The sequence below is a fragment of the Pristis pectinata genome, chromosome 1, assembly GCF_009764475.1.
Source record: "Pristis pectinata isolate sPriPec2 chromosome 1, sPriPec2.1.pri, whole genome shotgun sequence".
Taxonomy (NCBI): Eukaryota; Metazoa; Chordata; class Chondrichthyes; order Rhinopristiformes; family Pristidae; genus Pristis; species Pristis pectinata.
The window spans coordinates 86,112,149-86,126,580 of record NC_067405.1 but is presented as its reverse complement, the minus strand read 5'-3'; the positions used below and the strand labels follow the sequence as shown (position 1 = coordinate 86,126,580).

At 37.8% G+C, this 14,432-nt stretch overlaps 1 protein-coding gene across 1 annotated transcript in view; it reads right to left on the bottom strand.

The window, feature by feature from the left end:
- The window catches only part of LOC127570643 (neutral alpha-glucosidase C-like), a 95,193-nt gene that overhangs the window by 59,673 nt on the left and 21,088 nt on the right, over window positions 1-14,432 (bottom strand). The window contains exons 4-5 of the mRNA XM_052016394.1: window positions 12,716-12,843; window positions 9,282-9,467 (exon numbers count right to left, since the gene is read on the bottom strand). Of these exons, the coding sequence (XP_051872354.1) occupies window positions 9,282-9,467; window positions 12,716-12,843 (314 nt within the window). The remainder of the gene's footprint in view (window positions 1-9,281; window positions 9,468-12,715; window positions 12,844-14,432) is intronic.

Sequence of the window (14,432 nt, the reverse complement as noted above, 5' to 3'; positions counted from 1 at the left end):
GAACAGGTAGTAAAAAGGGCAATGGGGTTACTAAGTAGAATGTAATTATCAAGGAGCAAGAACTTTGTAATCTGTTTAGAATAGTGATATTATACATACTAAGTTCATTAACACTTTGGTATGTGTAACTAATATTGTTTAAAAACCACTGGTAATGGTTAACAAACTTAAAGCTTGTTTGCTAGGGTGATTTGTCACATGATAGGAAGTTGTTTGATCATGTGTGTATACAAGGAGATTTCCACTGATGGAGTGGACCACCTTTGGACTGAGTGATTCCAAGGGGCAGAAGATACTCTTACATTTGCTGTTGCCAGGTGTCCAGACCAGCAGAAGGAATATGAGATTACTATTTTGCTTAAACTGTGTGTTTCTTGGATTAATTGAGCAATTTCCCTTTAGAACAATGGTCACCGGGGTCTCCACTAGCAGTAGGGTCATGAGAGTTGTTTACTTTAATAGAGCAAATTGGTCTCTTCTTGTTATTGATTATTTAAACAATTTTCTGAAATACTGGAACAGAATCATGATGTAATAAAACAGCACTTTGCATCAGAGGTAATACAGTAATCATGGGGAACTTTAATTTACATACAGGCTGGACAAGTCAAATTAGCAGTAACAAGGTGGAGGGTGAAGTCCTGAAAAACACATGACATGAATTTACAGATCAGCAAGTTGAGAAGCCAACTAGGGAAAACTATATTTGAGACCTTGTGTGATGAAAAAGGTTAAATTTGTTGTTAAGGGGCCTTTAAGGAACAGTGACCATAGAATGATAGTATTTTGCAATGTTCAAAACCAGAATCTTGTACCTAAACAAAGGAAACTAAGAGGAGTGAATTGGAGGCAATTGATTCCTAAAAATGTATAAGAAGATATGGTGGACAGGCAATGGCTAACAATAAAATAAATAGTGAGTTGCAAAGAAAAATATTCCATTTAAGGCACAAGAACACAGCAAGTGGTCCATCCATGGCTGAAAGAAGACAGTAAAGATGATATTAAATCAAGAGGCTGATAAAACTGCCAGAAATAGTAAGGCATGAGCATTAGGAGCATGTTAGAGCCAGCAAGGTAGAACCAAAAAATTGATGAGACAGGAACTTAAAGTTCCCTGACAGGAAACATAAGAGGCTGTAAAGAGCTGCTTCAGGTATGTAAAAAGGAAAAGATCAGTGAGGGCAAATGTGGGGCTCTTGCAGATGGAGAAGGAGAGTAATGGGGAGTAAGGAAAATGCAGAAAAATTAAACAAAAGCCTTATCTCTCTTCAAACAAGATACAAAAAATAGTCATAAATATTAGAGGATCAAGGGTCTGAGATTGAGGAACTGAAGGAAGTTAGTATTGATACTGTATTGGAAAAGTTTGAGACTGGAATTTGGAATCCAAAAGGATATGATCCCACAGTTTTGAAAGTGTTGGCAATAAAGACAATGTATGCATCAGTCAAAATCTTTCTAAATTCTACATATTCTGGAATAGTTCCTGCAGGTTGCAGGGTAGCAAATCTAACCACGCTATTAATAAAGGTGGGAGAGACAAAACTGGGAACTTGACCTGACAGCTTAACATCAGCAGCAGGGTGCTGATATCTACAATAAAGAATATAGTAACAGAACACCTTAAAGTATAGTGGAGTTAGCATGGATTTATGAAAAGAAAATAATGTTTGACTAATTTATTGGGATTACTTTTGAGGCTGAGATGAGTAGATGTGCTGTATTTGGATTTTTTTGGAAGACTTTCAGCAAGGTCCCACACTAGTGGTTGGTCAGTAAAGTTGCAGAAGTTAGAATTGGGAGTAATATACTGGCATGGGTTGAGATGGTCAATGCACAGAACGCAAAGAGTGGGAATAAATTGATCATTCTCAGGATGGCAAAATGTGACTGATGGTATACCCCAGTGCTTGTGCCCCAGTTATTTACAATTTATATTAATGAAGTGGCTGAGGGAATTGCATACTATTTCTATGTTTGCTGATGATACAAAACTAGGTAGAATTGAGTAGTAATGAGGATGTAAAGAGGCTTCAAGGTGATACCAACAAACTGAGTGGGTGTATGTTCCAGATGGAATACAATGTATAAAAACATGAGGACACCTACTTGGGTATGCAAAACAGAACAACAGAATACTCTAGAAATGACAATGTTCAAATGAACCTAGATATCCTTGTACAAAAGTCACAATAAGCTAACATGCAGTGTAGCAAATGGCTGAGAGGGCAATTGGTATGCTGATATTTATTATGAGAGGATTCAAGTAGAGCAGTAAAGAAGTCTTACACAGTTATACAGTTCCTTGATTTAACAGCATCTAGAATTGTGCATGTTTTTGGTCTCCTTACCTAAAAAAAGATACCCCTGCCTTAATGGGAGTGCAGCAAAGATAAACTAGACTGGTTCCAATCATGGTGGATTTGCCATACAAGAGATTGACTAGACTAGGGTTGTATCCTCTAGAGCTTAGAAGAATGAGAGGTTATATCATTGAAACTTACAAAATTCTTGCAGCAAAGAGGTTTCCCCTGGCTAAGGAGTCTAGAAACAGGATCACAATCTCAGGATAAGAGAGAGGTTGTTCAGGACTATAACATTTCTTCAGTCAGAGGATGGTAAATCTTTGGAATTCTGTGCTAGAAAATTATGGAGGCTCAGTCATTGAGTTTATTCAAAACAGATTGATAAATTTCTAAATATTAAGGAATTCAAGAGAAATAGAGATAGTACAGAAAAATGACTCTGAGGTAGATCAGCCGTGGCCTTGGTGAATAGCAGAGCAGGATCAAGGGAACAGATAGCTGACCCGTGCTCCTATTTCTTATGTTCTTCGCTGTCTAGATTGTGGGACTGGAGATGTGGTCTGACAGCATGAGAAAGGTGCTTTGACATTTGGAGAGAGGCCATTCCAGTAGCAGGAGAAACAGGGTTGTTTGGGAGAAAGATTCCAAGGCAGCATTTGGCCCCAGCTGATGATGCAACTATGCTTTGAAAATACTTACCCATACGCATACAAGTGTATGCCATCAATGTACAAGTCAATGTATCCTCTTTTTGGTCCTTACATTAAAATTATTACAAAATCAAATTACACAGCAGATTTAATGTTTATTAATATTGGAACCAATTTTCAGGGTTAGGTTCAGCAGTATACTTTCTCCTCAAAAGCAACAGTTAAATGCAGCACCATTTTTTAAAAAAAAATTCCTTCTCCTTTTCTTCTGTCTTCCTTTCTCACTGTCAAAGGCTTGAACTATAATGAATTGAACTATAATGAATTGAAACAAATTTAGCTTAAAGTTCAATGGCATGAATTTTTCGGCAGGAAAGTATTTTCAAACATGTAAGGTAGGTTTAGCCCTTGTTCAGGGTCACCTTATAGGACTGCCATAAATATGGAGCAAGCAAGTTGAATAGAGATGCAGTACTTAGTCATGTTAGAGGAGTATTGATGACTGGAAAGAAGTTCCTATTGTACTAACAGGCTTTACTTACTTTTGAGCTGGAACCTAGCCAACTGAATATCTCAGGCTGCAGGTTAAGCTTCAAAATAAACAATGAGAAATCATTTAGTAGTAGAATATAGGGTTAGTGCTAGAAAGTGGTGCAGAGGTGAAAAAATCAGTTTTTTTTATTGAATAGAGGAGCAGGCCTGCTCCTACCTCTTTTTGTTTTTAATGTGGGTCCCTCCGTGAAACAAGAGAAATGGTATTAGGGGATAAGCAAATGGAAGTGCAATTAAAATATCATTTGTCTGTATTCCTGGAATAAGTCACAAGAAAACCTCCATGGATAATAGCAATAGTAGAATTAAGTAGTTTAAGAATGTAAGAAAATAGGAGTAGGCCACTCAGCCCCTTGAGCCTGCCCCACTATTCAATATGATCATGGCTGATCTGCCCTAGGCCTCGACAACTCTTCTATTCCAGTTCCCCACAACCCTCAATTCCATGATATTTCAAAGTTATCCATTTCCTCTTTTAAATATTCCTGACTATCTAACTTCCACACCCCTATGGGGGAGAAAATTCCAGAGATTCACCACCCACTGCAAGAAGTTCCTACTCGCCTCAGTTTTAAATGACCGGCACCTAATCTTGCAACTATGTCCACTTGTTTAAGATTCTCCAACTGCTTTCAAATGTAACCTATGAAGAAGCTTTTGGTGTTGAAATGACAAAGACAGCTAAGTAAGCAAACACTGCTACTGTTAGTGAAGAGAGCAGACTACTGGCTCAGAGGAAGGCTATAATAGCTATGTTTTAAAGTGACAAGACAATCTCTTAATAGGCACTTGTATAAAGATTGTTAAATAATGTGATATCCATTGATACAATAAATTGTTCAGGGTATTAGAACCAGCCATTAAAAATGACACTCCTGAGCTTTGCACCATTGTAATACAGACAGGGGAACCCAACAAATAGGGTTTATTTCCAACCAAAGATGAGATCAAGGAAGTTTCCAGGCTGGCTATTTTGCACCTTAGCATATGGTTGTGGTCATATTTGTTCTGTCAATTGAGTCCAAAGAGCTCTTCACACTATCACAGTAAATGAAGGATATTTTGGGTGTCTGAGTTTTGTCCATGGAAACTTTCAGAATATTGACATGAACTATCTTGGGTTAAAAGTGTTTAAATATTTAGAGTTCTTGTCAGTTAAGATGGGCTCCCATTGTAAATGTGACTTGGTGGAACCATTTGTCCAAACACAAAATATTGAAATTATATTTAATCACCTGTTATCTTTGTACTTAAAGTATAAAAAATATAGAGATTCTCACACCTTGTATCTGTGCTGAAATAAAGACCTGTTACATCTACAACTCTAGTTCACAACAATAAATCAGTAAACTTTGTAAGATTATGATGCAGCTGCTTAATCTGGCCAAATATGAACTGATAATAAAGATATAGCTTGAATATGCAAACTCTTTTAACATAGAATCGCACAAGACAGAAACAGGTCCTTCAGCCCAACCAGTCCCCGCTGACCAAGATTCCCATCTAAGCTAGTACTGTTTTCCTGCATTTGACCCATCTCTCTCTAAACCCTTCCTATCCATGAACCTGCCCAAGTGCCTTTTAAATATTGTTAATGCACCTGACTCTACCACTTCCTCTGACAACTCATTCCATATGCAGACCACCCTCTGGGAAGAAAAAGTTGTCCCTCAAGTTACTATTAAATCTCTCCCCTCTCACCTTAAACCGATGCCCTCTAGTTCTTGATTCCTCAACCCCGGGAAAAAGACTGAGTGCATTCACCCTACCTATACCACTCATGATTGTATACACCTCTATAAAATCACCCCTCATTCTCCTACACTGCAATGAATCAAGTCCTAGCCTGCTCAACCTCTCTCTATAATTCAGTCCCTCAAGTCCTGGCAACATCCGCACATCTTTTCTGCACTCTTTCCCGCTTAATGGCATCTTTCCTATAGCAGGGTGACCAAAACTGAACATAATATTCCAAATGCAGCCTCACCAACGTCATGTGCAACTGCTACATAACATCCCAACTTCTATACTCAATGATCTGACTGATGAAGGCTAGTGTGCTAAAAGCTGCCTTCACCAACCTATCTACCTGTGACGCCACTTTTGGAAAACCATGTACTTTTACTTTTAGGTCCCTCTGTTCTACAACACTCCCAGGGCTGTCCTACCCTGATATGTCTTTCCAAAGTGCAACACCTTGCACTTATCTGAATTAAACTCCATTTGTCATTCCTCGGCCCGGTTACAAGATCCCACTGTAATTCTTGATAACCATCTTCACTGGCTATGACACAACTACCATCTTCACTGGCTATGACACAACTACTTTAGTGTCATCTGCAAACTTGCTAACCATGCCTTGAACATTTTCATTCAAATCATTGATATAGATGATAAATAGGAATGGACCTTGCACCAACCCCTGAGGCACACCACTAAGTCACAGGCCTCCAGTCTGAAAAACAACCTTCCTCCATCACCCTCTGCTTCCTACCATCAAGTCAATTGTGCATCCAATTAGCCAGCTCTCCCTGCATCCCATGTGATCTAACTTTATCAGAACATTATCAAAGGCCTTACTGAAGTTCATATAGACTACATGTCCCGCCCTGCCCTCAACCTCCTTGGTTACTTCTTCAAAAAACTCAATTAAATTTGTTAGACATGATCTCCCACACACAAAGCTATGCTGACTATCATTAATCAACCCCTGCTTAACAGTTTTACTCAGAAAAATGCTCAATCAAACAAAGCATCAAATAACAATAACCCTCTTTCTAAGAGCTTAAAAATATGAATGTGATCTAATTTTTACATTTCTCATTGAAGTTGATTTTGGGTAGAATTTTTATGTAAATTAATAATTTTAAATTAATAACTACTAACTTGAAAACCTTTTAGTAAGGTGACCTTTGTTCCACATTAACAACACCACAGTACAAATTCAGTATTTGGTTTCATCACCCCAGGACATCTAAGTGATGATACTATCAAAGTGTCAGTGCTTTCCTGATGTTACTTTGCTTTCTGTACACTTCAAAGGAAATTGATCTAACAGAGCAACTAACCTTTGAGTGCATCTCTCCTGGTATGAGACTAACACCGCTGTCACAATTGTTGAATGAAATTATCTTCTGTCAGCAAGATCTGGAGCTTAAAGGCAGAGCAATGCTTTTTACTCGCTCCCAGAACATGCAAGTAAATACTTGGTTACTTCCTCAGGAGGCTAAAGAAATTTGGTTTGTCCCCTTTGACACTCACCAACTTTTACCGATGCACCATAGAAAGCATCCTATCAGGATGTATCATGGCTTGGTATGGCAACTGCTCTGCCCAGGACCGCAAGAAGCTGCAGAGAGTTGTGGACACAGCCCAGCGCATCATGGACGCCAGTCTCCCCTCCCTGGACTCTGTCTTTACCTCTCGTTGTCTTAGTGAAGCAGCCAGCATAATCAAAGACCCCACCCACCTGGGACATTCTCTCTTCTCTCCTCTTCCATCGGGTAGAAGATACAGGAGCCTGAGGGCACATACCACCAGACTTAAGGACAGCTTCTACCCCACAGTGATAAGACTATTGAACAGTTCCCTTATACAATGAGATGGACTATGACCTATGACCTCACGATCTACCTTGTTGTGACCTTGCATCTTATTGCACTGCACTTTCTCTGTAGCTGAGACACTTTACTCTGTACTGTTATTTTTTTTACCTGTACTACATCAATGCACTCTGTACTAACTTGATGTAACTGCACTGTGTAATGAATTGACCTGTAAGATCGGTTTGTAAGACAAGTTTTTCACTGTACCTTGGTACAAATAACAATAATAAACCAATACTAATACTTGAACCCTGGAGCTTTGAGCATCTAACCAAATGCTTTCAAAGGAGAGATCAAACTGAATCTTTAGACTCAATTCTAACCTATTTATGCATTTGCAAACTAATACAGTACTCTGTAAACAGTAACATTTTAATTAGCAAAAGATACGATAGTTACAGTTAGTAAAAAGAAATGCTTCATGTTCTTTTTCTCCCTCCCCAAAATTAACCTCTTGTTGCTTAGGTCCAAAATGGATGGATTTAGGCAACTGATATTACATAGATAATGTTGGTGAGTTTCCTCCCCATCTATAAACGTCACCAAGATCAATGTGCTACTGGAATTGGACAGCATCAGGTTGCTCCTCTGCTGCCTTTGGGCATCAGCTTCAGAAGCATGTGCTGTACCCAGATGGCTAGATGTCTGCTGGAAATGAGAGCAGGCATTGCTTGGAGGGAGGCTGGAACTAAAAGGAAATTCCTGTCCACAAATGGCTCAAGTTGGTACTGTTTTCTGCTGCTTTGTATTGGCCCGATGGAGTGCCTGCTGATTCAGTGTGAATCACTCCATATCTATCAACCCATAACATTGTACGTGGCTTGCTGCACTTCTCGCCCCACAGTTAACAGAGCAATGGCTGTGGTTATGTTTATTCAGTAGTTCCTCAACGCCTAAGTTTTTATTAAATGGTGAAGACCCAGGAGAAGATGTGCTTATTCAATATTAATGTAGGATATTCATTCACATATAGATGACTGCTGTACAGTACCATTCTCATCACATTTTGATTAATCCTGAAGATGGAAATTTTAGCAGTTAGCTTGTTACATTTGAGATATGATCTTCCAAACATTCATTTAAATTGTGAGGAAACACTGCTTACACAGTTTTGCATACTAATTTTGCTAATATGAAATGATTAGACTACACAAGAAAAATAGTTAATTGGAATACTAGAGGCTTGTGTTTTATTGAAATTGCAGATTTTGAGATTTATGTTTTTTTAAAAAAAGTTCCTTTTATAAAGGGGAGCATATGCTATGTAGTTAATAATTGCTATGCAATTCTAATCATACTTAGGCATACCTGTCAAGCGTTAGTTGCCAAGACCAACATTCATTGTATTTGCATTAACAATTCTGTGGAACTAAGACTTGTTCACTGAAGGACACACTTACAGACAGAGACGATCGATCCCAATTTCTGATCTTTATTACTGTAAATCAGTTCTGATCCCAATTTCTGATCTTTATTACTATAAATCAGTTCTGATACTTGCAAGGCCATGGGAAAATCAATGAGACACAGAAGTTAAAAATACCAGAGTAAAAGACACCATATGAACTCTCAGCTTTCTTCTTTCCACTCATGCTACTTAGAGCTGTATAAGGCTGATTCATCTTATCATCCTTGCACAGTTTATATTTCAGATACATCATAGTAAAATTCTGCTGCCATGCACAGACCCACAGAATACTCTCAGTAAAACACATTTTACTAACCTGAGGCAATGCTGAAAAACTTGCAAGGTCAGACAACTGAGAAGACTTTCTTCCCAACAGGATAGCTTTGGGGTCAGACACCAACTTGTTACATCAACCCTTCTTCAGGTTATTTGATCATACTACCCCATGGGGCAAGTTCACAACCAGGGAGCATAACATTACATTACTGTATTGCCTACATGATAGCAACAGTCACTATAATCAAAACATTTTCATTAGCTGTAAAGTGCTGTGCAGAGTCCTGAGTTTGTGAATGCTGTTATTATAAATGAGAGTCTTCTTTTCCTCAAAGCTGAAGCCAAGAAATTCAAGGGTGAATTCAAATTTTAAAACAATGACTTACAGATTCTTATTTGGTATGGACATTAAGTAATATAAAACCAAGGCAAGCAAAGTTAGGAAACAGATCAACCATAAATTGGCATATTGAAAGCTTACTCTTCAGATTGTGACTTCTTGCGGAGATGTTCAAAGTATAAAAGACCGAGAGAATTCACACTCACGGACATTTGACCGTGTTCACGAACTTCCATTCTAAACGGCTTGGCTACAATTAGAATCCGAGTGCCTCCATCAACAGTGGCCAGTGTTACAGAGAGTCCATCCTTAGACACCACAACAAGTCTGGAAAACAGCAAAATGCAGTAAGCAGGGTGCCTGCCACACATTACAGCTTTTCACCTTGAGCAAGCTCCAGAAACAGCAACAAAGTGATTGTTAACAAATGTAAACAGAACAAAAATCATTCATATATCTTAATAGGTTAAAAAAAACAATTAATTTTAAAGATGACATTCCATGTATTGCCTAGAGTAGAAACCCGGGGATTACAACCACATTATTTTTGCCCACCACAACACCCAACTTTGTCTTGCTGACATTAAAACAAAGGCTACAAACAGTGTAAAACTGAAGCAGCTCATCGTGTTTCAAGGGTAATCTAGTTTACTTCAGCAGTAAGTAACCTGAAGTATAATTTCAGTCACTCTCACTTAAATTATGAGTATGGATTAAAATGCTTAAGAGAATAAATCTCCATTCATAAATTCACTTTCCAGAATTTTTCATGGTATCTGTTTGACTTTTCCTAGTTTTCTGAACAGTTTATACATTTCATATGGGTGTGAGGCTTTCAGATGTACTGAGTGAGCGAGAGTGAAGCAAAGCCTATAAAGTGAAGGTCTACAAAATCATGTAGCGAGGCTGTTATGAGTATATAATAGGAGTGTAATGCACTGAAGAGTGGATGAGGTTAGTGATGCAGTTGGTAGGATATGTGATTGGAATATCAAACTTGCCTTACAACTCACATATAACCATTCAACTAGTTCCTGCATTACTTGCCTGTCCCTGGAGCATTACTCTGGTCTTAACATCTGCTACTACTTCTTTCCACTGTCTTATGTCTGGATGAACTCCTGCCCCATGGGGATGGGGCAGGATGTCCTCTAGGATCTCTCTCCTTTATATATCTTGCAACAAAACTTCCAGAGTATTACCTGAAAACTTTAGTGCACACTCTTTCACAGTCTTAGCCATTCCACTATCACAACATAGATTCAGCATTAAGGCCAATATGCCCCAGCAAGTTACTGTTGTTACTAAGGAAAATACATATCCAAATTTTCAGTTATCCATAATTCTGTGATGATTTTCACAGTGTAATTCTCAATGATTGTAGTGAGTGTGACGAAGTGAATGTGATTTGCCTGTTTTACACAATGACCAATACAACAGGGTAGAGTTATAAAAAGAGAAAATGCTGGAAATACTCAGCAGATCAGGAGAGAGAAACAGGATTAATGTTTCAGATCGAGGACCTTTACTGAGTTCTGATGGAAGGTTATCAAATGAATTCTGTTCTTCACTCCACAGAGGCTTCCCGACCAAATATTTCCAATATTTTGTGTTTTTAATCTGAGATTTCTGGCAACTGCAGGTATTTGCTTTTAGATGTTTGATAAATACTAAGAGCACAGACTACAGACCCCCATCAAGGACTTATACATTTTAGGCCTTTCTCTCTACAGTATCTCTCCAGCACTTGAGGATCTGTCTTTATAGTGCTTCAGAATCAGACTGAGGCAGGTTTCACTATTCATCTGCATATTACACAGGAAGCATGACTCAGTATTTACTAGCCATAGTTAATCATTTAAGGTATTCAACTACCTTTTGGCAAACAAGTGTCATGTTATTAAATGATGAAGCCACAGGAAAAATAAATATTTTTCATTGAATAGTTTCCCCTGCACTAACTTGTAAACTTCAGACTGCAGGTCACAAAATCTTGAAGGATAGTGAAGGAGACTATTTGGCCCATTGCATTCTTTGAAACAGCAATCCAGTTCCATTGCATTTCTGCCATTCTTTTCAATTATGTATTCAATTCCTTTGGAAGATTATAACTAAATCTCCATGATCTTTCTGGACAGTATGTACATTTCAAATAAACACTTGCCCTGTAAAAAAATATACAACCCCTTGACTTTCTTACCAATCTTAAAGACGTTTTCCTAGCTATCATTCCTCTCACCTGTGGAAATAGTTTCTCTTTATTTTACCACAACTTTGAACACTTGTTAAATACCCCTATAACAGTGTCAGCTCAAAACAACGCCATCTGCTGTGGTCTCTTCATGTAACAGAACTCCCATATCCCTGGTACCATCATTGTACACATTTTCCTATTTCCTTATATCCCAGGGAATAGTGTCCAGGACTGGATACATTACTCTAGCTGAGGTCTAACCAATGATTTATAATGGTTTTCACAACTCTTTTGCTTTTATTCTCCATGTTCTGTTTGGCAGTCCAGAATCCCACATGCTTAATATTTTTTTTTAAAAATTGTTTATTTCTAGGTTAATCTGTCCTGGCTTCTTTTAAAACTTTACAACTTTAGTTTATATTTTCCTCAACTTCATTCTTCCTTCCAAAATACATCAGTCAGAATTTCTTCTTATTTTGCAACACTGATTAACATGTTAAACACATGTGTCTGGAACATTATTCAAAGAATGTTCAGATTCTAAATTTATACCAATTTACAACAGTTGAAAAATGTTGAAAGCATGTACACTTCCTCTTGAGGAGGACATACGGAAATATATAGAAGTCAAAACACAGAAACAGGTAATTCAGCTAAACAATCATGTTTGTGTTTATTTGCCACAAGAACATTAGCAGCAGATAATAACCCCTTGAATGGACAAGTAATAACTAGAAAAGGACTCACAGAATAGGGCTTAAGTAATACCAGAGAACAATACCACCAAATGGCAAAAAAACTGCAGATGCTGAAAATCTATAAAAACATTAAATGACTCAGCTGGTCAGGGAGCATCTGGGGAGAGAGAAACATTCAAGTCAATAACCCACAATATCTGAAGCAAAGTATCACAATTATTACATGGAGTTTAGAAGAGTGAGGGGTAATTTTATTGAGACATAAAGGATCTTATGGGAGCACAACAGGGTAGATATTAAGATGTTTCCACTAGCGAGAGATCTCGAACAAGGGGACATACTTATGAGATACGGGGTCAGTCATTTAAAACTGAGGTAAATAGGAATTTCTTCTCGTAAACGGTGGTGCTGAGCCCAGAGGGATTTAGAGGCTAAATCACTGGAGTCATTTAAAAATGATGCAATTACACTTTTGAAAGATCAGGGAATTGAAGGCTGATCGGCCATTATCATATTGAATGATGGGGCCAGTTAAAAGGGCCAAATGGTCTATTCCTGCTATTTTCTTGTGTTCTTGTGTAACATCTGTGTGCAGTGACATTCAGATATCATCCATGTACAGGCTGCAGCAGTTTCTAAAAAATCTTTCTACCAGGCTTTATATGTGGTACAAGATACCTGACCTTTGAGAGAGAAGCTCATTAATAATAACATCAGGCACTTCATATCTTGGCTTCAATGGATTCAACTCATTCACTTTTATTCTGATCACTTTATCCTCAAGGACAAAGACCTCTACAAAAAGTGAAACCTGAAACGAAAATAACAAGAATTATGCTTTTAATTTTATTTGCACACCTGCCTCTATCCATCCAAACTGTAATTACAAATAAAGAGGCTGTAATGAAGATATTAACAACGTATAAGTATGCTGCTAAAATCAACCTTGGATTTCTGATCCTAACACCTTGAATTCTACAATTACAACATGCAAGAGGTCGTTTCAATTTTGAACGATAATCTAGTCTGGATTACCTATTGTCAAATTTTCATCTCGCTCATTATTGTGATGAGAATTACATGGCTTCTAAAGTGGGTGGGCAATCTGCTCCTGAATATTACAACCCTTGAAATTAGACTAAAAAAGACCCCAAATATCAACATCGTTGACTGACCAGATTAACCATATCAATTCAATCCCAGTGACCGATGAACTTTCTTGCCACACTGTTGGTAGTGGGTCCCTTACTACAACAGTGGGAGCTGAACCTGACAATGGCCTCTTCCAGCGATCCGGGCTTCACTGAGGTTTTTGATGTCAGAATGGTGAGAGGCTAAATCCTTTTCTGATCTTCTCTCTCCCTGGTTAGGTAAAATTTGTAAAGATGCCCTATCAGCAAGTAAATTACAATCCTTTTATGAAGCAACTATCTCTTTAATTCTTAAAAAGGATAAAGATCCTACTGAATGTGCATCTTACAGACCTATTTCTTTATAGAATGTGGACTCCAAAATGTTTTCTAAAATATTGGCTTCTAGACTGGAAAAGGTACTTCCACAAATTATTTCTGATGACCAGACAGGATTTATTAAAAGTCGCTATTTGCATTTTAATATTAGGAGGTTAATGGATATTGTATATACCCCTTCACCTACAATTCCAGAACGTGTTATCTTGCTAGATGCCGAGAAGGCGTTTGATAGAGTCGAATGGGAATATTTATTCAACATGCTTGAGAAATTTAATTTTAGCCCAAATGTTATATCCGCGATTAAATTGATATACCATACACCTTTGGCTTCAATACTTACTAATATTCAGAGATTCCCCCTTTTTCAGGCCTTTTTTGAGGCACTAGACAGGGCTGCTGTTTAAGTCCTTTATTATTTGATATTGCCTTGGAACCCTTGGCAATTGCCTTTTGGGACTCTTCTAACATATTTGGTATCACTTGTGGAAAGGGGACCCATATCACTATATGCAGATGACCTGTTACTTTATATCTCTAACCCTGAGAAATCCATCCTTGCAGCATTATCACCGCTTGCTCAGTTTAGTGTTTTCTCTGGTTATAGATTAAATCTTAATAAGAGTGAGCTTTTCTTATTAAATATGCAAGTCCCAATTTATAGGCAATTACCATTTAGATTAGTGACTGATTATTTTACTTATTTGGGTGTTAAAATTACCAAGAAGCACAAGGACTTATTCAAAGTTAACTTTTTACCCTTAATCAATCATGTTAAACAATTGTTTACTAAGTGGTCCCCATTGTCTCTATCATTGATTGGTCGAATTAATGCGGTTAAGATGAATATTTTACCAAAATTTTTGTATTTATTTCAGGCAGTTCCAACCTTCATCTCGAAATCCTTTATCGATACTATTGATTCTAAGAT